Source organism: Panthera leo, chromosome B4 (assembly GCF_018350215.1).
Source record: "Panthera leo isolate Ple1 chromosome B4, P.leo_Ple1_pat1.1, whole genome shotgun sequence".
Lineage (NCBI taxonomy): Eukaryota > Metazoa > Chordata > Mammalia > Carnivora > Felidae > Panthera > Panthera leo.
The window spans coordinates 129,044,737-129,067,261 of record NC_056685.1 but is presented as its reverse complement, the minus strand read 5'-3'; the positions used below and the strand labels follow the sequence as shown (position 1 = coordinate 129,067,261).

The 22,525-nt window shown below is 57.2% G+C and overlaps 1 protein-coding gene across 5 annotated transcripts in view; it reads right to left on the bottom strand.

The window, feature by feature from the left end:
• Window positions 1-15,955: 15,955 nt before the first annotated feature.
• TOM1 (target of myb1 membrane trafficking protein) overlaps window positions 15,956-22,525 on the bottom strand; it is a 45,127-nt gene continuing 38,557 nt past the window's right edge. For 4 of the 5 annotated variants that reach the window (XM_042947663.1, XM_042947667.1, XM_042947665.1 and 1 more), the window contains exons 13-16: window positions 21,660-21,713; window positions 20,518-20,577; window positions 19,484-19,523; window positions 15,956-19,402 (exon numbers count right to left, since the gene is read on the bottom strand). In XM_042947663.1, coding sequence (XP_042803597.1) covers window positions 19,248-19,402; window positions 19,484-19,523; window positions 20,518-20,577; window positions 21,660-21,713 — 309 coding nt within the window. In that variant the 3' untranslated portion in view covers window positions 15,956-19,247. The remainder of the gene's footprint in view (window positions 19,403-19,483; window positions 19,524-20,517; window positions 20,578-21,659; window positions 21,714-22,525) is intronic. The other variant, XM_042947664.1, reaches the window with a different exon arrangement.

The following is a 22,525-nucleotide window of genomic DNA, read 5'->3' as shown; positions in this document are numbered from 1 at the left end:
AGGGGGCCCCGTCTAGCAATGACTAAAGCAGTTAAGAGCACTGCAGCCAGGAGCTGTCCGGCAGTTAAGGCCCCAGAACTGATAACAGGCAGAGAGCACAATGATAACAGGCAGAGAGCAGAGTGGGTCTTCAGGGGCCCAAGCCTGAGTAAATCCCTTTAAAATGGGAAGATTTTTGCAGCACACTGGCAAGACTCTTCAGACACTGACCCCTCTGTGTCTGACCACTTAAAAAAAGGCAGCTGTGGGACGGCTCTGCCGGATTGATCTCGAACACCGCCGAGATCCTTCACGGCTTCGATATAATAAGCAGTAAGGGCCCAGAGCGGGACCAAGGTCTTATCTCAACTTTGCCCCACAGACTGACTTCTCCTTTGGCTCATTAACTTCCTACCCACTCTCTTATCTTGCTTATAGTGTGACTTATGTTCGCTACGTGTGCCGTGTAAGAAGCCAGGCTAATCACGTCTGAAATGTTAGTGTAGAATCCTGAACCTGCCTTATAATTACGCTAACCTTGCTTTAAAGACACAACTGGGGCGTGCTCGTTCATAGCGTGCTCATGACAATGACCTTGTCATCTGGGGAAACTAAGGGGCTGTTTTGCGCCTGGCCCTCCCCCCTGCCCCCCTTTTGAGTAGATCTCCTCCTCCACGTGGGCTCACATGCCCACCCTGCTGGGCTGTTAGGTCTGCAGAGCGCCTGGTCCTCAGAGGCGGCTGAGAAGGCCGGGTCCCTAAAGCAAGGCTGGGGAGGCTGGCGAGGACCCGGGGGCAGGGGACGGGACGCTGGCTCCGCCGGGGTTGCGGACGCGGCAGGCAGTACGACGTGCCGGCCCCGGGGTGTGGCTGCCCGGACCTAGCCCCAAGGGAGAGAGGCGGGAAGCAGCTGGAACCGTGACTCAGCGAAAACAGACTTCGGAACCGTGACTCGGCGAAAACAGACCTCGGGACCGTGACTCAGCGGAAAGCAGGCCGGGCGTGACTCAGCAGGAAAGAGCAGCCGGGCGCTGGGCAAAAGGATTGCTCAGGGGGCGGTCCTCTGCGGGCTTTCCTCCGCGCTCCGCCCCTCCGCGCCCCGCCCTCTGCGCCCCGCCCCCGGCCCCTGGCCTTCCGGGGTTCCAGCAGCCACCCCTGCCAGCCTGCGGGGCATCTGCGGCAGACACGGTGGCAACCTTACCAAGTGACATTTGAGCGGGTGGTTCCGCCACTCACAGCATCGTGGGCAGCGTGGGGACTGCTGTGGCGGCCTGGGAGGGTCTTTGGTATGATCCCAAGACTCCCTTCTGTCCAAGTTAGCAAACACTTGGGTGCCTCTGGGGCCTCCGTTTCCCCATCTTCAAACTGAGGGGGAGAGATGAGCTCCCTTCACTTTATGACGTTCCATGGCTCTGTCACTGTTGACTTTTAAATGCATTTTTTGTTTTTATTTTTTGTAAGTTGATTTATTTTGAGTGAGAGAGAGAATCCCAAGCAGGCTCTGCATTGTCAGCGCAGGGCCCAGTGTGGGGCTCGATCTCACGAACTGTGAGACAAGAACTGTGAGATAATGAGCCAAAATCAAGAGTCGGATGCTTAACGGACTCTTGAGGCGTGAGCCACCCAGGCTCCCTTTAAATACATTTTTTTAAATATTCCGTTTTGATCCGCTAGTTAGAAAATCCTGCATGGCTACTGTAATCCATTTAAGTCTGCAGTCCCCAGCCTGCAGACAACCATTGTTAACCCCGCAGTGTATTTCTTAGGATTAAAAACAGTGCTGAAACTCTTATGCTCACGAAGAAGTACATACACAGGATGATTCTATGTAAGGAATGTTGATGACAGGAACACAGCTTATGAAATAGCTGTTTTTCTTTCTAGCCTTTTTCTTTGTAAATTCTATATGGTTGTAATCAAAGCGTCTATATTGTACTTTTGCCTTCCTTTTGCTTAATTAACCTAACCGTCTTCCCAAATTACTACGAGGCCTTTTTAAGCATCATTTCAAAGGGCTCACAAAAATCCATTCAGGGGACATGTTCACTCATTCAACACATAATATCCTGAATGCCTCGGTCCTACTGCTAAACCTTTGGGTTGCTTCCTATGTATTTTTTTCCTATCAAAAAAGAACGATAAGGAGTATTTACAACAATCTCAGTGGCTTTCACATACCAGGGGAAGGGCATTTTTCATATCCAAGAATTGTCATTTATTTATTTTTATTTTTTAAATGTTTGTTTATTTTTGAGAGAGAGAGCGCATGTATGAATCAGGGGAGGGGCAGAGAGAGAGGGAGACAGAGGGTCCAAAGCAGGATCTGCGATGACAGCAGAGCTCCTGATGCGGGGCTCGAACTCACGAACCATGAGATCATGACCTGAGCTGAAGTCAGATGCTCAACCGACTGAGCCACCCAGGCACCCCAAGAATTGTCTTTTTTATTTTTGCAGAAATGTTACATGCTTCTCCCTGCCCCCCAAGATCTGGAAGGAAGGTAAAAGAAAGGAGGAGAAAAGGTAGGTGGTGAGAGACTTTGTCTGTAGACCAAGGCCTTCAGCAGATGCTGGAAAACAGGTAAGCTGACTTCTTTCTCTCTTAGGCTTACCTAGGGCTCTCCAGACTCCAGAGGCACACAGAAATGTTTTAATTTCTTTTAAAATCAGAACAAAACAAAGAATAAAGTCATAAGAAATATAGAATAATGAGGCCAGCCTGGAGTATATTCATCTTTATACTATTGCAGTCCTAAAGTGCAATTTTTATTTGTTTTATTATTATTATTATTTTTAGAGAGAGCATCCTCAAAGACAGAGGTGCCTCCAACCCACGAAAGTCAAAATGCATCCTTGTGGATAAGCTGGGGTCTAGGATGAGAAAGTGATCAATAAGAAATTGCTGGGGCTGGGTCGTCCAGGTGGTTCAGTCGGTTAAACATCTGACTTCAGCTCACGGTTCATGGGTTCAAGCCCTGCATCAGGCTCTGTGCTGACAGTGTGGAGCCTGTTTTGGATCCTCTGTCTCCCTCTCTCTCTCTGTCCCTCCTCTGCTCTTGCGGGCACGTGCACGCGCACGTGTGCGCGCTCTCCCTCTCTCTCTCTCTCTCAAAACTAAAATAAAACATTAAAAAAAAAAAAAAGAAAGAAATTGCCAGGGGTGAGAAATGGCCACTGGGTTTACGGGAGGAGGTGGCTAATGCTAAACTTTTATGTAGCTGCCGTGCTGTGTGCCCTGTAGTTCTTCTCCACTGCAGACCCTCAGTCCAGATCTGCCATTCACAAAGGCTCGGATGGGGTTCTTTGTGGGAATGAAGAAATAGGCCCCCACGGAAGAGGTGGAGGAGGTGTTCCCAGCAGACAAGGAGAGCAAGGGGTGGCCCCGGGGCTGTGAGCTCCCCCAAGAGGCGCCCTGCTGGCCGGGTGGGTGGGGCTGGGAGCTTTGCACTTGAAAATTGAAGGACAGGGTGTCCCCGCGTAATTCAAGAACTTGGGGGTACCATGGAAGCACACACTGGGTTACAAATCATTGCAGATAACAGCAAAAGGGGCACCTTTAGGCAACCTATTTCCTCCATTTTTGATTATGGGTTTAGATGGAAACCCAAGAGCAGACTTACTGGGCCACCCATAGACCTCTTTTTAAAACTTTGAGAGTCTTGGGGCACCTGGCTGGCTCAGTCAGGGGCGCTGTGATTTCTTGGGGTTGTAAGTTCGAGCCCCACGTTGGGTGTAGAGATTATTTAAAAATAAAATCTTTTTTTTTTTTTTTTAAGGCTTTTGGAGTCTTTTACCTAATTGCAGGTGAAAGTAAACCTTTACTTTTTACAACTTTATTTGTCCTGTTACTACAGTAAATATGACTTTTGCCATTGGGGATGGGGTTGGGGGCGGTTTGCTTCAGTCTGTGAGTGCCGGCCAGGAGGAAGGACGGCTCCAGAGTTCTGCAAGATGGTGTGCTGTTTGACTGGGAGTGAGGACACTGAGGGGTCTGGGGACCCGCCCCCTAAGGGACAAAGAAAGGATGCTGGGAATCCAGGAAGAGGCCTATTACATTGCACCCAGAGTAGGGAGGAGCCTTATCGCGGGTCACTTGGCTTGACTTTGACCCTGAACTACTGGCCGGGCCGTTGGGTGTATGTGTTGTGTTGTGTGTGCATGGGGTGGGGAGGGGTGGAGGAGGGGGGTGGGGAAAGGGGCAGGAATGGATGGGAAGCTTGGTGGTGTCAAAGGTGAAGGAAGAGCTCGTGAGCTCTCTCTCTCTCTCTCTCTTTCTTTCCTGGCAGGTGCCTGCGGCAGCCCCCTCCCCGCCCAACAACCTGCCAGGAGCTCAGCCTCGGTGCTCGGCGGGGGGGCACAAACGTGATTTCCTGAAAAGGCCTCTTTGTGCCCCTGTGGAGTTTGGGGTGAAGCTCCAAGTAGTCTTAGGATCTGTTATGGGCAGAATTGTGTCCCTCCTCAAATTCATCTGTGGAAGCCCTAACCTCTGGTACCTTAAAATGTGACTGCGTTTGGAGATGAGGCTTTACAGAGGTGATGGAGTTAGAACCGTGTTCTTAGGATGGGCCCCCACTCCAGTGTAACCGGTGTCCTTCTGGAAAGAAAGACGACGTCTGGAACATGCACAGAGGGAAGACCTGTGAGGACACAAGAAAACTATTGTCTGGGGCGCCTGGGTGGCTCAGGCGGTTAAGTGTCCGACTTCGACTCAGGCCATGATCTCGCGATTTGTGAGTTCGAGCCCCACGTTGGGCTCTGAGCTGATGGTGTGGAGCCTGCTTGGGATTCTTTCTCTCTCCCTTTCTCTGTTTGCCCCTTCCCCACTTGCAGTCTCTCTCTCTCCAGATAAATAAATAAACTTAAAAAAAAAAAAAAAAAAAACAGAAAGAGAAGGCTGTTGGAAGAAAGCAAACCTGCTGACATTTCGACCTTTAGAACTATGGGAAAATTTAAGCCGCCCAGTCTGTGGTGCTGGGTCATGCTGTTGCTAACAGACTGACTCAGGGCCCTTGACTCAAGACGGAAATGGGCCCTGAAATAGGCTCACTCAACTTCTCTTTCCTCTCTCCTCTTCTCTCTCTTCACCCCCTCCCCCACTTTTTAAAAAGATCTTATTATTAAAAAACATTTTTTTTAATGTTTTTATTTATTTTTGAGACAGAGACAGAGCATGAGCCCGGGAGGGGCAGAGAGAGGGAGACACAGAATCCAAAGCAGGCTCCAGGCTCTGAGCTGTCAGCACAGATCCCGACGCAGGGCTCGAACCTGCGAACCGTGAGATCATGACCCGAGCCACAGTCGGACGCTCAACCGACTGAGCCACCCAGGCGTCCCTCACGACATTGACTTTTGAAGAACTGTTTGCAAGAGACAGGTCAGTTGCCTTGAAAACGTCCCATGTTCTGGATTTGTCTTTTTTCTCGTGTTTGGATTCTGGTTAAACATTTTTGGCCAGAATGCTGTATGGATCTGTTACGTCTCCTCATAAGGGGGAACCAAGGAAACGGAAACCCAGTTAGTTGGTGGCAGAGTTTAGATGCATTTCTTTGTCTTTTTTAAAAATTTTATTTATTTATTTATTTATTTATTATTATTTTTTAAAGTTTATTTATTTATTTTGAGACAGAGACAGAGCACACGAGTGGGGGAGGGGCAGAGAGAGAGGGAGAGAGAGAGAATATCAAGCAGGCCCTGCACTGCCAGCGGCCAGCGCACAGCCTGATGTGGGGCTTGAACCCATAAACCTTGAAATCATGACCTGAGCCAAAGTCAAGAGCCAGATGCTTAGCCCACTGAGCCAACCAGAAGTCTCCTTTTTTTTTTTTTTAATTTTTTATTTTAAGTAGGTTCACACCCAACATGGGTCTTGAACTCATGACCCTGAGATCAAGAGTCACATGCTCTAATGACAGAGCCAGGCAGGCACCCCATCTTTTTTTTTTTTTTCTTAAAGGAGATAGAAGTTTGTTGAATATACCGCAAAGGAGTGATGGGCAGGACAGCAGAGGAGAGGCTCTCTGCCTTGGATGCATTTCAATACCAGATTTTTACTTTGCCTTTACCAAGGCTGTGACTGCAGAGGACAGGAAAAGTGCCTTTGTGTCAAGAAGGGGATGCTCATTAAACGAAGGAAAATGGGATCTGTTAATATAAATAATGCTATTTTTCCTTATAAAGCCTGGTGGTTAAACACAAAGACACAGCTTTGAATCTCACTAGTAATAAGCTGTGTGACCTGACTCAATCTTTTAATGTCTCTGGGCCTCAGTTTTCTTATCTGTAAAATGGGAGTAGTAATAGGACCTACCTCCTAGGCTTATGTGACATGAAATTATCCACCGTGCCTGGCTTGTTGTAGTTGCTGAATACAAAGTAATAATTATCATAGATACGTTATAATTACGATTACCGACAAATGAAAGTGGCCTGGTCCTGTCACTCGCATGCTTCCCCAGTCCCTGCGGTGAGTGAGCGGGAATGAGGTAGAGGCAGATCAGAGTGGGCAGGCCGCAGCTTGAACTTGAGCTAGCCCCCCACCGGGGGGAAGGACATGGCCTGGAGACTGAGTGGCTCAGGATTCTCCTCGGGCCGCAGGACTCTGGGCTGCACAACTCCAGGGGCACTGTCCACGTCGTGGCCCCTGTGAACGGTGTCTGAGAAGCAACCTCTTTCCCCAGAGCCCCTGTGTAGGAGGCCCTTCTCCATGTGTCCCTGGTAAAGGGTGGGGTTGCCCTTCCTGCCTCCCTTGGCGGGGGTACAGATTTCAGGCCTGAGCATCCCGTAGCCAGTGCGAGACCCTCCGCAGCTCTTTGCCTCTGGCTGGCAACAGGCACTGTTCAAATGGTGGCTACTCCACCCCCCTGGGTCCCTAAGTGCCTCCCCCTGCCAGCCCGCCGGGGACATGCGTGTGCACAAAACACAACCCTTTGCTGGGGACGTCGGGTCCAGCACAGTGACGAGCGTTCGCAAAACCATATTGTACCTTTGAAAGTTGCGAAGAGAAGCCCTCATCACGAGGGGGAGAAATGGATGACCGAGTGAGGTGATGGGTGTTAACTCGAATGACTGTGGTGACCATCTCGCAATATCTGTGTATATGAAATCACTGCTGTGCACCTTCTACTCATGCCAACGTACAGGTCACTTACATCTCCCTGCCCCTGGGAGAGAAAAAACAAGAAACCATGCTTCGTAGGTCCAGCTGAGGAAGGGGCTTGGTGATCATCTCAGCATTACCGAGCCCACCCACCTGCTGCCGCTCAACCTCGGCTGCTCTTTTCCCAGCTTCCTCCCCATCAGAGGGCTGCCCGGCTCCCCTTCCTCTCTCCGCACCCTCCCTCTAGCCCACCTCCTCCCCACGTTCGCCCTGAAGGCCTTTCAACTCACCCGCCTGGCCACTGCTAACCACTCGTTCAGGTTTCCTGGACCTACCCACAGAGCTGATGAGGAGAGATGGGGACCCGGGGAGATAGGAGGGTGGCGAGGGACGAAGACAGTGGCTCACTGTCTGTGTCCCCTGGAGTGGGGCATGTCTGCGGCTGAGCGGGATGGGCCTGGTCCCTGGCCGGCTCCTCGGGTTTCCTAGAGAGCCACTGTCCCCTCCCCCACGGAGGTGAGTCCACTTTGCTGCCCAGGGCGGAGCCATCTCAGAGGTCCTTTGGAGGGTTGGAGTGGGTGCTGGGTGGCCCGCCTGAGATTCTAGGTCTTTTTGGTCCCACATGAGTTATTAACTGGGAAAGCCGCTCAGCCTCCGGGCGTCATCCACTCCTCTGTGACAAGGGATGTGTCAGAGGCCTCCAGGGGCTTGATGGGCCAGTGGGGTGAAGACTGTGGCCAGTTGGGGGCCCACATGCCCCATGTAGGGGGCAGTTGGAACTCAGCTCCAGCCAGCTCTTGCCATGCGAGACGTCGTCTTTTATTTCTTTTTTTAATAAGAGAAATGAGAAATTTCACATTCTTTTTCAAATTCTGGCAATAACCCAATTAAAAAAAAAATCACTACAGGACTTGACATGGCCCTCCGGCTGCCAGTTGGAGTGCGAGACATCTGGGTTTTCAGTTCCCTCCTGCTCTCTGTCTACTTCTCTGATGGTTTGACTGGTCTGTGATTCCTGAGGGTTGGGGTGGGGCTGCTCGAGGAGGGGGTTTCGAAGATGGTAATTCCTGCCTCCTGTTTTTTGGAACACCCCCAAGCTGCCCTGTGTCACCCAGCATTCCCAGGGGGCCACGGGCAGCTCCCCACAAACGTTGTGTGTGCCCAGCGCTCAGGGACCAGTGTCTTCTGTGCTGCTGTCATCATCCCACCGGAGTGAGGTCTTCAGGGATGGATCATCATGGACCAGTCCCTCGGGAGCTTAGTGGCTGGTCTGGGAGTCCCGTTTCAACTAGAAAAACGAAGGAGAGACCTGGAGTGCCTGGGTGGCTCAGTCGGTTAGGTGTCCAACTTCGGCTCAGGTCATGATCTCACAGTTTATGGGTTCAAGCCCTGCGTCAGGAATTCTGGGCTGACAGCTGGGAGCCTGGAGCCTGCTTCGGATTCTGTGTCTCCCTCTCTCTCCGCCCCTCCCCCGCTCGCGCTTTGTCTGTCTCTGTCTCTCAAAACTAAACGCACGTTAAAAAAAAGTTGAGAAAAGAAGAGAGAGATCTGCTTGTTCCTTGTGTCTGGGAAGACAGAGGCAGTGACTTGCTCCTCGACAGGTCCTCAGAGCCTAGCACGGAGCAGGGCAAGGGTCCCAGCCACTGCAGCCCCTGCGCGGACAGAGGCAGGTTGGACGCTGGAAATACTGAGCCCAGACTTCTGAGCTGGGGGCACAAGACTGAATGAAGGGAAATCAGGATCAAAGAGGGTGTGGTGTGTCCGTTTGCCTTAACAGCCAGCTCGATTTTTTTAAGTGACCTTTTTAAAGGTCACTTGAAAAGTAGTCGAAGTCACGCTTGTAAGTTGTGAACCCCAGAGGCGGTGCTTTTTTTTTTTTCTTTTCTTTTTTTGCATTGTGGTAAAATACACACAAGATGAAATTTCTCATGTTAACCATTTTTAAGCATACAGTCCAGTGGCATTTAGGACATTCACGATGTTACGTAACTCTCACCACTGCCCACCTCCAGTACGTTTTCCATCATCCCAAACTGAGACTCTGTACACATTAACCAATACGCCGACTAGATTTTATGGCTTAATCGATGGGTCGGCGTTGGTGAAATGGGCGCCCGTGGGAGGTGGTGAGTGTCCCATCACTGGAGGCATGCAAACAAAAACTGGATTTAATGAGCTGGATGGCACCACTAGTCTACGACTGTGCCCTAGTCTTTACCAGGCTTTTGTTGGAGGGTGAGACAAAAAGCCTTACCTGTTGCTAAACGAGGTGAGAAGTTCTGCTGTGCAGGTGTGTGTGTGTGTGTGTGTGTGTGTGTGTGTGTGTGTTCCAGGGGATATGATTTGACCTGCAGTTTACCTGCATTAAAAACAAGCCAGTAGTGAGGCTCCACGATCACTCACACATCCCCCAGTCTTGTCAGGCCAGTCTGGGTCCAGCCCCCAGACGTGGCAAGTGCATTCATGCTCCTGCTCATGCCTCACCTTCCAGAAATGTCTAACAGCCCCCTCCACCTCTGTTAAGTAGTAGGAGAGTATGGAGTGCATGGTAATCTGGTGGATAATGTCGGTTGTCTACTCAACAGCCATCCATGTTCCCCCTTGATGACAATCTCCCAAGTTGGTAAGGATTCAAATGAAGACCTACTCAGGGGAGGCGGGCCCAGTGGCAGGGCATGAATCAGGATTGGTCTAAGGTGTGGACTCTAAGCCATCTTGCGGTTATTCCATTCCTCTTTGCCAGTGCGTTCACGGAGGTGAGTTCCGAGTTAGAGGAAGGACATTGTGAGGAGGTCTGGGGTGGAGCCCTGAAGGGTGAGTTAGTTAACTGGGGGTTGGGCAGTTCTAGAAGGAACAGCATGTGCAAGGGCCCTGTGGTCAGGGCGTGAAACTTTTGAGGTGTGAAAGACAACCTGTGTGTGTGTGTGTGTGTGTGTGTGTGTGTGTGTGTGCGCGCAGTGCAGAGATCTGGAGTGTGGCAGGATGCAGACCCCCAGGGCCTTGGAGGCCAGGCCAGGAAGTGTGTCTTTAACCCGAGAGCAGGTGAAGGGTTTAGGTGTGTGTGTTGGGGTTCGGCATGGCGGTGTTGTAAAACCCAGTCAGATTCGCCTTTTGAAAGTTATTCTGGCTGCGTGTGAGGGAGACATTGCAGTGAGGGCAGGGTTGATGCTTTAACCCCCCAGCTTCACACCCAGTAGAAGTCCGAAGCCCTCCAGAGATTTCTGAGATCCTGGATGCTCATGTTTTCGACACTTGCCCTGCCCCCACTGCTCTGGCTTCTTCCTGAGTGAGTCTCCTGGTCCTGTGCTGACTCAAAAGTGGAACTTCACCCCTTCTCCATTTCTACAAAATCCTACTCTTGCAAATGCTTGTGAGCAGACGACCTGCTAAAGATCCTGAGGTCACCGGGGTGACATCAGGCCTCACGCTTTAACGTGGCAAGTGCCATAGGTCTGTTCTTCCAAAACTTTTGGGGATACCCCGTGTCCTCCCCTGCCTGGATCTTCCCTGCACGCTTGCTTGATCACCCAGGGCTTCCCCCTTTCTGGTGGCTTCCATAGGATTCCCTCCCTCTCACTGCAGACGGGTTCCATTCTCCCCAAGCTTGCAGATCCAAAGTCACCATTCACAAACCTGAAAGTGACACGGGTTCATTTTCTCCAACCACTGTCGTCAACCATGCCCAGCCCCCCATCCACAGCCTTTGTGACACCTCTGGCAGTTTTGCAAACGTTCTTGTCACTGTCACAGATGACGAAGTCCAGTCTGAAATTCATTGTCCTCTGATTGGACACCCACTTCCTCCCTGCCCCTCAGCACCTTAGGGCCTTGCTGGAGGGACCTGGGGGTGGTGCGTGCCTGCTCCTTTGCCCCCCTTTGCTCTGTCCTCTGGTCTCTTTCTTCTCTGGTGGGCTGTGGCCAGGAAGAGGGAGACAGAGAGGTCTCTTGTCACCTGGTGCCACCCACAGTGGCTCTTGCTGTGTGACGTCCCTCTCTGGTGGGGCCTTGTCCTCTGTGGGCCAGGTGTCTATGCAGGTTCTGGATGGAAGGGGGATGGAAGAAGGGATGGCTGAATCTGCATCTGTACTGGATGGAGGGATGTCTGGACGGCGCCTGGACCAGTGGTGAATGGACGGCAGGGAGGGCTTAAGGACAGTTGGAGGTGGGGCTGGAAGGCCCGCGTGTTCTCAGCCTAGGGGTCTCCACCCCCCTCTCCTGGCCCTCTGGCTCTGCTGCAACATGGGAGGAAGCCCAATGCTGTCTGCTCTTGACTCTCAGCTAGTGGGCAATGGGTGGGTCTGCTGGTGGGAGAGTAACTGGGGAGGGGTGAGGGAGGGGGGATAAGGGGCTTCGTGTTGGAAGCTGGAGTCTGAAAGCCAAGATCCCCAAGTGCCGAGATGCGCAGGACGAATGGGAGAGAACCAGTAGCTCATCTGGGAGTCAAGGAGCCCACCCTCGAGCTGGGTTTGCAGAGTGGTGGGACCAGTGCAGACGCCGGGGTGGTCACGACCCGTGGTGCGCGATGAAGAGTGAGGCCAGGGCCTGTGGCAGCCATGGTGGCGCCCTGGGCACAGTAAGCACGGCCGTCCTGAGCTCCTGCCGGTGTGGGTTGGGGTTCTGACCCAAGCAGTGGGTGGGCCCAGGGGGCTGGACGAACAGGTGTGCAGCTGGGGGCAGGGACAAGGCTGTCCACTGTGCCACGCTGGACACAGCATCCGCTGATGACGCGTACAGGGAAAAATGTTAATTACTCAATGCTTCGCAAAATGTTGTGTAGACAACGAACCGAAATAGACAAAAAAACCCCGTCCACATCCAGGGTCTTTGGTGAGAGGTTTTCAAGCTGCTGGACCGGTTGGTGTAATATCCTGGGGGAGCCGGGAGCAGGTGCAGGGTGCCAGGGAGGTAGGTGTTTCTGCACAGGGATTTCCAGAACCCTCCATTCCCTGCTTCCTGCTGGGCAGGTTCCAGTGGGAGACCTGGGCTCTAGTTCCCCTCCAGGCGGTAGCCCCCTCCCTGCAGGTGGCCAGGAAGCTTCTGTAGAATAAATGGCACCTCCAGCCCACCACCTAAGGGCCACACATGCAGATGCGCACACACACGTACTCACACAAGGTGACTTTTCTGGCTCCGAAGCAGCCCCAGGCATATCTCCAGCGCCAGAATAAACCGCACCTCACCTCTGTCCCCACAAAGACCCTTTCTCCCCAGGAAGGAGCACTCAGTAAGGCCTGTCCACTTCCTAGCTGCGTGACCTTGGACTGGTCAGCTGACCCTCCTGAACCTTACTTTTCTCCTCCATAAAATGGGGATTCCTTTTCTTTCCATCTCAGGAGCAGCAGAGGGCGGGGCGGGGAGGGGGGTGGTAGGGTCCTCCTACCCCAGGTGTATTCTAGGGGCAGGGAATGACATCAACAGCTCCCTGGCCCTCCTCTGCTGTGGACCATCTGCTTCCCCTTTCCGGGGACTAGCTTGGGGTGCGGCTGGGGGTTGGGTGCAAGGGTGTTCCCAGCTTGGGTTTCATTTCCTTCCTGCCTCTGAGACAGTGGGCCAAGCTCCCCAGCAGGCACCCAGCATGCCATGCTATCGAGGGGGACCGCCCAGGGCCTTGTAATTCACGGCCACCCCTGCCTCCCACGCAGCAGGTGGCTCCCCACCCTGATGGGTCCTGGGTTGGGGGAAGGACCCAGGAGCCCCAGGCCAGGCTGGAACGAGGCTGCCTCCAGCGACCTTGCACTGGTGGGAAGCAGCCCAGTGGTGAGGCAGGCCCCCTCCCTCCCCTGGGCCTCTGTTTCCCTGTCTGTGGAATCACAGTGGGATTTGGGGCCGGGGTAGGTGTTGACGTCTCCCCTGTGTCAGCCAAGTCCAGAGGTGCAGCCTCGGTGTGGAACCAGCCTGGACAGTGCCGGAATGAGGCATGTGCACTGGCCTAGGACAGGGGCAGGGAGGGAGAGGCCACAGTCCTGAGTCAGAGGTGAGAAGAGAGGATGGGGCCCCATGAGGTTGCTTCCCCAAGTGTGGTCCTGCCCCAGGGTGGGCGTAAGGGAACCCTGCAAACTCGCTGCCTTGGGTCTGCTCTAAAACGTAATGGGGGGCATGGGGACCAGGATGGCCCATAGCTCAGGCTCTGGGCACCTGTGGCCTTTCCTTTACTCTCCCCACTCTGGTCTGCCCTTGGCTCTCAAGGCCCAAGGATGGACCGATAAGCCACCCTCACAGCCCTTCCCAGGGGAGGGGCAGGGGTGTGGAGGTGGGTGTTACATGTGGTCACCCTTCTGCAGAGTCTGTGTGGGTAAGAAGAGCAGGTGGGCCTGGCCAGAGGGCCCTGAGGGCATCAGTATAGCTGACCATCTTGAGCTGAGTGTGCCCTCCCCCTGATTTAATGTCTAGGTCCCAACCCCCAGGACCTCAGAATGTGTATTTGGAGGTAGGGCCTTTAAAGAGGGGATTAAGGTTAAACGAGGTCATTAACGGTGGGCCCTGATCCAATCTGACTGGAGGTTGGGACACAGTCACACACAGGGACCACGTGAGAACACAGGGAGAAGACGGCACCTGCAGGCCCGAGAGAGGCCTCAGAAGAAACATCCCTACTGGCCCTTGACCTCCAGCCCCCAGAACCGAGAGCCACCACCTTTGTGTTGTTTAAGCCCCTCAATCTGTGATGCTCTGTCGTGGTGGCCTTACACACACCGACCCAGGGCTTTTGTGCCGTTTTCCGAGGCAGGAGGTAGGCCGGGGTAGTTTGGAACTGCACAAAAGTTCGGATGGTCCATGAGGACAGTGGATGTGGATGCCACTTCAGAGAGGCTTCCTCTGATCGTCCTTCTTAGACTCAAACCTCTTCCATTCTTCTGCTCCTGTCCTCAACAGTGGGGGTGAAGCCGTGAGACAGAGACGGGGCCGAGCGAGGTGGGAGACAGCCTGGAGGTGGAGGTGGGCTGCTGCCAGGGGATGGGGGGGGCTGTGGGTGCGGGGAGGGCGGGGCCAGAGTGGGGTGCTGGAGCCTGCGCAGGGTGAGGACCAGGGTCTGAGCGGGGGCTCTGGTGTTCCATCCGGGCATGATGTGGCCACCCAAGCAAGGAGAGGAGGACATCTGCCGGCAGGGCAGTGGGGGCTGCGGGAGGTGGTCCCTCCCTGAAGGGTAACGGGGTGGGAGGGGGTGGGGGGCAGGTCCCCGCTCTGCCGAAGGGGGCAATAGATAGGGAACACTGGGAGGGGTCCCGCGCCGTCGATTGTGGTTGGAGCGGCTGGTGTGAACGCGAGCTCTCCTGCTTGCACGGGCGGAACCAGGTACACACAGATCTGCACGCCACGTCCTCGTCCTCGTCCTCGGGGAAGCCAGGGCGCAGCGCCCCGTGTGGATGAGCGCGCCATCTGCTTTGTAGGAGACGCTGGCAGCTTCTGCGGGCTCCGAGGGGACGAGGGGACGGGGCTCTGATTTGCTGCCCCCGCCCCCGCTTGTCTCCTCGAATTCTCCCCCTAACCCGGTGGTGAGTCGGAGGGAATAAAAGGGCTGAGGTCCCTTGTCCAGACACGCAGAGGGTCCTTCCGACCGGAGCTCCCAGCCCCACACCTGTCAGCGTGCGGGGGATGGGAGGCAGAGGGCAAGGGAGTTTGCGGGGTTTGGACTGGGGGCCCAGGACCCCTGTGCGAGGGCAGAGAGGGCCGGTGCCCGCGTCAGCAGGGAAGAGGGTGGCCCCCTGGGCGGTGGTGGACCGCGTGCTCGCTTGCCCCTGCGGGCCCGGTGCGTGTCGCGCTGCTGCCATCTCGTGGCCACCGTGGGACGCTGACCCGAGCCCCGGGCCATTCTGAGGGGAGGGGAAGAGGGGCTCTGCAGACGTGCGGGGTCAGCCCTGCTCAGCCCTGCGTCCAGGACCCCGGGCCTAGCAGAGTGATGCATAAAGGCACCGTCGCAGGATCTGGGCTGTCCTGGATGCAGCGGGCACCCTAGAGGGCTGGGGTCCCTGCAATTACCCCGGAGTCAGAGAAGCAGTGCCCCTGGCCGGGTGTCTGCCGCAGAGGCTGTTTTGGATGGAAGGGGTACCATCCGTGGCAGCACGTGGGGAGCATCTTCTTGACAGGTGCTGTGCTCCTCATCCTCTGTGAATCCGTACCACGACCCTATGAAGGAGCAGCTGGTACAGTCCCTTTTACAAGGGAGAAAACGGAGGCACAGAGAGGTTAATAATTTGCCTAAGGTCACACAGCTCAGAAGTGGCCAGGCCAGGATTTGCTGTTAGGACAGTTGGAGAGGTTGGATGCTGACACTGGGGTGAGGGATTTGGGGGGGGGGGGTCAGTGTCCAGGCCTAGGGTGGGGTTCTGGTGGCCCAGGGAAGCCAGGAGGGGGTGCGGGGCGGGGGGAGTGGAGGCTCTGCCAGGCAGAGCTGGTGCTTCACACAGCTGCCTCCTAGGTGCCCCTTCCCCTGCCCATGGGCTGGGCTCCACTCAACCTGCCTGTGTCCCTGGCCTGGTGCCACCACCTACTGAGGCAGCTGGGCCCAGCGGGAGCTGCTGGTGCCGCATTCATTTCGTCCCACGGCCCCCAGCGGCAGCTGGTCCTCTTTCATGTGGGGCCGAGTGACTTCCTGCCGCTGCTGAGGGACCGCCCAGGGCCCGGGCCTCAGGGATCCCCAGCCTGGCTCCTGCCAGGGCTTCCTCGTCCATCCCAGCCCCACCTGGTGTCTCTTGAGAGGAGGGGACCCTGGGAGGTGTTCCCCAGTGCCGCCCCCTCCGGGGGACGCCCAGAGCCCTTCCTGCCTGGCCCCCCCGCCACTGCCCCACCCCCCCGCTCTAGCCCTGGGCCCTGTCACAGCCCCACCGAGCCATCAGTTTCCTTCATCCCAGAGCAGGTGGCACTTCTTGCATTTATGTCTTGGCTGCTCCCCTTCCCTACTGAGCTGAGTGACCCCCTCCCCCTCCCCGGACTGGCACTTGGCCACCTTCAGCTCTGTCCTCTCAGCACTTAGAGCCACGCCTGGTACACAGCTGGCGCTCGGGGGACACCACACGCGGGAAGGAATAAACAACTTGGCCACTCTAGTTCACAGGGCCACGAGCCCCTGGAGACTTCCACAGAAGGTTCCCTGGGCTTGGGTCCTTGTAAGATCACCATTCCCCGCAGCAGACTGGGTCCCACTTTTCCGTTATGGTGTGCCTAGGCGAGTCTTTGCTTCTCTGGGCCTCAGTTTCCCTACCTGTAAGCAGGGATCAAAACCTTTGACCGCACAGGGCCCCTGTGACTGTGGAGAGGCCCCAGGCCAGGGGCTCCTCCGAATGAGGTGGGGAGGGGGGGACCCTGGGAGAGCTGAGGGGCTGCAGGGGAAGGGGAGGGAGCCCGCCTCGGGCTCCCAGGTCGGGCCTGGGGACAGAAGCCTATAGCATCACTGTGAGTAGGTGGTACACCTGTCAGCCCACCCGGACAGCGTGCCCCACAACGTGAGCCAGTATGCGCATGTGTGAGTGCGCGAGCGCGTCAGCAGTCCGGCCACGCCAGGAGTGGGGGGCGGACGGTCTCGTGTTGCCACGGTCGTCCTGTCTGACCATCGGATGCTGCCAACCTCAGCCAGGCAGGGACCAGCAGAAGGTTCACAGCACGAAAAAGATGGTCCCAAGCCCCAGGCACTTTACCCACCTTCATCCGTCATGTGGAACCGAGCACAAAATCCAGCCGCTCCGGGCCCTGCCGGGCTGCTGTGTTGTTCCTGGCAGCAACAGCAAGAAATAGCCCAGGAAGGGACCCCTGGAAGCGGTGTGCTGGCAGGAGCGCTTGACCCGAGGAGGCAGCAGGGCCAGCAAGAGAAAGCAGTCTGGGGCCCCTCAGAGGGAGGCCAAAGTCCTCAACACTTGGCCACCTCTGTGTGATAAGGCCGGTAAGATGGAGGGGGTGCTAATGCCCGAGTGGAGGCAGGGAGCAGAAGCGGCCGAGGGACAGTGTGGTACCCGGACTCTGGCCTCTTCCCAGTTCTGAGTAGGAGCAGCCTGGGCAAGGCTGGCAGGGCTCCACACCTTGGCCTGGGGGCCACCTGCCAAGGGATGAGAGCAGGTGCAGGCGACACTTCGCACTGGTTAAAACCGCAGCCTTGGCATCACCTGGGCTAATGCGCCGCTCACATGCGCAGGAGGCAGGAGGGGAGCTCGGGTTTGGAGCAGCTGAGCCTGTATGAGCGGAGGGCGAGGGCCCAGGGAGCCTCTGCCTCACCAAAGCGACTCCACCGGACAGCCGGGCCCGTGGGGTAGCCGCGCCCCTCTCCCCTGCGAGAAGAGGTTGTTAGGATTGGAGAAATAGGCCAGAGGTGAGCTGCGGCCGCCACCTTCCTCCAGGTTTGGCTCATCTCCAAGTTCTGAAGCCTGGCCTGGGCCATGCGCTGCCCCCCTCCCCGGCTTGGGGGGACGGGCAAGCCTAGAGCTGTCCCTGGAGTTCCTGGCCCCGAACCCACCCGGAGCGCTGGCGGGGTCTGGTCTCCTGCGTGCCAAGATCACGGGTGACCTGCCTGTCACCGATGGGAGCCGGTGGCCGCTCCCAGACCCAGGCCACACTTCAGCAGTCCAGGCTCCCCTGGACCCACGTGTTCGGACTTCTTCCCTCCTCTGTAGGTAGACCTTTCAGGCAGGTCAATCGCTCCCGCCACAGAGCAGCCCCCTCCCTTCCACCGCTGAGGGCTGGGCTGCCCCTCGGGGAGCCTGGTGTTGAGATTCCAGGCTGGGAAATGTGGTTCCCCAAGACCTGGGGCTCTCGGGTTGCCACGGAGTAAGAACTTACTAAGACCCGTGCCTACACCCTGTGGCTCAGCTCCCCGAGCTGTGTGCCAAGGCATCCAAATTGGGCCTCAGTGTTGTCATCTGAAAAATGGGGACAATGCACTGATGCATGAGGAAGCACCTGGCCCATGGTAAGCATCTATGCCACTTCTTCTGGGCTGGGGCAGCTCACGTGACCCACCGAGTCACAGGCTCAGCATCTGTGACAGGAGACAGTCACTTTACTTTGCCCGAGCCCGCGTGTAGCCCTAATGCGGTGCCTAGCACCCGGGCCTCAGATGGGACGCCCGTACCGTCTGCAGCCGCTCCTCTGTGATCACTGTTGCAGGACAGGAGCTGGCCCGAGGGGGGACAGCGAGTGTGGAGGTGCCCTCGGGACGGAGGGCGGTCGCTCAGGAGAGCGATGGGGCGAATCGAGGCTGCAGCCCGTGTTGTGAGGCGTGAGGGGGCTGCACCTGCCCGCACGCGGTGCCGCCCAGTGCCGCCACCCCGCTTGTACCACCTGCAGAGGGCCCTCTCCTGGATGCCCCTAGCCCGGCCCGGCCCAGAGCAGTCCTGGTCTCTGGTGATGCCAGAAAGACACTTCCCACCTAGAGACTCAACAGCGTTGCCAGCAGGGTGCTTTCCTACCTTTAATTGGGGCTACAAAAGGCACCTCTCCCAGTACAAGAAGATCAATCAACAGGTGGGTGGGCCCAGTGCCCGGTGGAGCCCTGACTGGGAGGAACAGGAGGAGGATGATGGAGGAGGAGGATGATGGAGGAGGAGGATGATGGAGGAGGAGGATGATGGAGGAGGAGGAGGAGGAGGATGGAGGAAAAGGCAGTGGAGGTCGTGGGGGCCACAGGTGCTCCAGGAGCCTCTCCTTGCGGCCTGGGGCTGCTGGGTCTCGCCCCCACCACACGCAGCTTCGTACCTGGACAGCGTGCGGCTGGGCAGAGGCCCCCACAGCCGGCCCTCGACAGCTAGCCAAAGCCTTTTGGGTCCACGAGGCAGGGGCCGGGGAATGGACCGGAGGCTGCGACAGAAGCTTCTGCTGCCTCTGGCCTCCAGCCAGGCCTCGACTGGCAGTGTGGAAAGGGTCCAGGGAGGGGATCCCCGAGGACAAGGAGTCACATCCGGCAACCAAGCGGCCGGCCTGTCTCAGCAAAGTAGTGGTCGGTTGGGGTGGGGAAGGAGGCAGGAGTGGCCAAGATCCCAATGTAGAGCTGACTCGTTACCCCGGTTCATCCAGCTGTCTCTCCACGGCCCAGGCGGTGCGGCCACAGCAGGGTCAGCCTATCCTCGAGGCGAAGAGAAGGGGGTAACAAGCCTTCCTCAAAGCAGCCTTAACACCGAAGGAGGGAAACAGGCCCCCGTCGGGGACTGTGGGAGCAGCGGGAGCTCAGGCCGCAGGTGCCAGGCCCCACGCTCATAAGGCAAACAGCATGTCCTCATCTTTCTCCTGGGTCTTCTTTCGAGGGGCAGCGCCACGAGGGGGACCCAGGGGCCCCTCGGCCAAGGGGCTGGAGAGGTTGGGCAACCGATCGGCTGCTTTGGCCCGTTCTTCCAGGAACTTGTCAAATTCTAGAGGAACGAGACAGAGGGGCTCGGGGGCGGGTTCCGAGGCCAGGGCGGGGGAAGGGGCGGGCGGGCAGGGCCTGCTACCTTCGCTGGTGACGCCCTTGGGCTCCTCCGTGTCATTCCCCTGAGAAAGCAGAAGGAAGAGGAGCTTAGCCACAGTCCTCTGGGGGCAGGCGTAGCGGGCCCAGGACCTGAACCTTGTCCCCACTCTTCCCCGAGCTGCAGCCCTGGGTGTCACCTGACTGCTCTGAGCCTCAGTTTCCCGCTCGGTAGAACTGGTTGTCGGGAAGCTAAAATGGAATATCGGACTGCCAAGCCCAGGCTGGGGGGCCCAGCGGGTCCTCAACAAACACCACTTCCTTTTCTTCCGGTGTGTAGATGGTGAACACACTTGCCCTTGTGGCGGGAAGGGCCCCAGAGACGGAGGCCACGCGTGCTAAAGTTGGGAGTGGGGGGTGCCTCCTGCCATCACCAGGCACGGACCCCCGCGTGACCTCGGGCGGAAACACCGTCTTGGCCGCTGGCAGAAGGCAGCCTCTGGGCCTGGGAGCATCCAGGCCCTTGGTCCTTGGTGCCCAAAGGTGGGGCGGCAGGTGCAGGGGGAGGGGCCCTGGACAGGAGAGCCGAGGCTGGCCGCCCTTGCCGCTCCCTGGGGGCCGCGGGGCTCTGCAGACGGCCTGGGCCCCTGCCTCCTCCTAGGCTCGGCACCCCTCAGGGCTGCTCATCAGCTTCCTGGTCTGGAAGATGGCGCCGCTGGTGGAGCTTCTCAGAGGCACCAGAGGGAGGGCTCCCCGAGCTGGTGCAGGTGCAGGGCTCACCACTGTGACGGCTTCCCTCAGCCCATCCTGCCCTTCCTGTCTCGGGCTGAGGCTCCTGGGGCCCGCGGTGACAGCACTCTCAGGAAAGGCTCGGCCCCAGCAGCTGTGAGGCAGAGGCCTCTGAGGAGAGTGCCTTGGAGAGGGCGGGCGGCTGGCAGGAGGTGTCCCACATTGATGCTCCCCTCCTCCCCAGCTGCTCACCTGCCCCTGTGACCAGTCACTTCCTCATGAGCCCGCTGTTGGTGGGGGGGGAGGAATGTGCCCCAGCCTCTGCTTCTGGGCGGGGCGGGGCCAACTTACCACGTCAGTGGACAGCCACTGCTCGATGTCCTCCATGAGGCAGGCCTGGGTGACGGGGATCTGGAAGGAAGGGCAGGGGTGAGGTGGTGAGGGCAGTGCATGCGGTGCGAAGGCAGAAGGCCCCATCAGCTGGGGGCCTGCTGGCTGGGCGGCCTGTGGCTGTCACCCTCACCCCTGAGTCTCCTCATTTATGAAGTGGGGCCAGTTGGACGTGCCCCACCCCCTTCTGGGGGGTTGAGATCCTGGTATATCCCCTTCAAGATGGCTCCTGCCCGTCTGCTTAGGACCCACAATTCTGCCCACTGTGCCAGGCTGTGGGCAAGGGGATGTGGGGCCGGGTGCTAGGCAGGGGGTCGGGGAGGGGGCTCCTAACAGCTGGAGCAGGAACCCGAGGAAGAACGGATCTCCCCACTACTCATAGGGACTTTCGTTTTGGGCCACAAAGACATGGGCTCTGCCACAAGGGTCCCGCACTGGGGCTGGGGGCTTCCTTCTACAGTGTGAGGACCCCGTTGGAGGTTTTGGGGACAGAGTCCGAGACTGCCCTTTCATACAGCGTGGCTTGGGCAGGTCACTTGTCTGACCTCGCTTCTCTCATGTTTAGAGGAGGGAGCACACGGTCCCTACCGTCCAGGCTGCTGTGAGGGGACAGGAGGTGATGGATAGGAGTCTGGCACAGAGCAGACGCTCAAGAGAGGCTAGTGACCGCTTTGTTACTTTGGGAAAGAGAGTGAGAGTGACAGTCCTTCTCCAACCCAGCCAGTTCGGTCCCCAAGCTCTGTCCCCAGCACCTGAGGTCCCCGGTGGCGGCAGAAGTGCCCAGAGCAGAGAGAGCAGGCACCTACTTCCCGGAAGCAGCAGCAAGGGCTCTGGGCAGCGTGCACCTGTCCCTCTCTACCCAGCCCAGAACCAGCGAGCCCCGGTTGCCTCCCAGCTGCCAGAGGGGCCACCTGGGCCTCGCTTCCGAATTAGGGGCCGGAAGTGGGCACCGAGGGGCCACGAAGCAGGAGCACAGCGGGGCACCTGCAGCACCCTGCATTCTTGCTGGCTCTGGTGGTCCTGCCCCTGCGACAGCACCACCCCGGGCGGGACTCCTGCCAGTGGCAGCCTCCGCTCTCTGGGCCGGCCTGGCCTCTCCTCACCATGCCTTGTCTCATCATCCAGTCACTGAGGCTCTTCTCAAGGCTGCCTCCCATCTGGGTGAGAAAGGGTCAGGCTGAGGGTGGCAGGAAGGCCAGGGCCACTGGTATGCTGGCAGCTTTCTCCAATGTGGACATCCCTTTCAGGTCGGGAGTCCTGTTACCACCTTAGGAGGCCGTGTGTGTGTGTGTGTGTGTGTGTGTGTGTGTGTGCGCGCCTGTGGAGGCTGGTGCTGTGGGGGCAGGTAAGGGGGGACAGGCAGCAGTGGAGGGTGTCTCACTGGGATGAACCACAATAGCCCTGCGACCCCAGGGTCCTGAATGCACCGGGCAAATCTCCTTTTCCACAACGAGCCTGGGAGCGGCCTAGGCAATCCTGGAAGGGCTGAGAAGGCAGCCATTAACCAGTGTGCTGGCTGCTAGGGGCTCTGATGGGTACCCCAGGATTAGAACGTTGGTTTGCCCAGTCCCCTCATGTTTACTGATGGACAATCAGGGTTCCCTAGGACCCCAGAGATGAGGAGACTAGAGTCCCGGCTCCCAGCTCGCCGGCCCCCAACTGCCTCCCCCACCCTGGACAGACCCGGCACAGGGCCTGGGACACGCTGTCCAGCAGCCGCAATCACGGGACTTGTGAACCCCGGGGGCAAATACTGGCTGCCAGGAGAGCTGGCACTGGATTCCATTCTCTACTTTGCCGCTCAGAGTCCCATCCTGACAGTTTAACGGGAGAAAGCCTCCCCACCACCCAGCCAGACTCATGTACCTCGGGAGCAGGTGTTTACGGACAGTTGTAAGAACATCATACCCTGATGTGGGCAGAAGCTGCTTCAATCTCTCAAGTGATCAGAGAGGAATAAGCAATGATT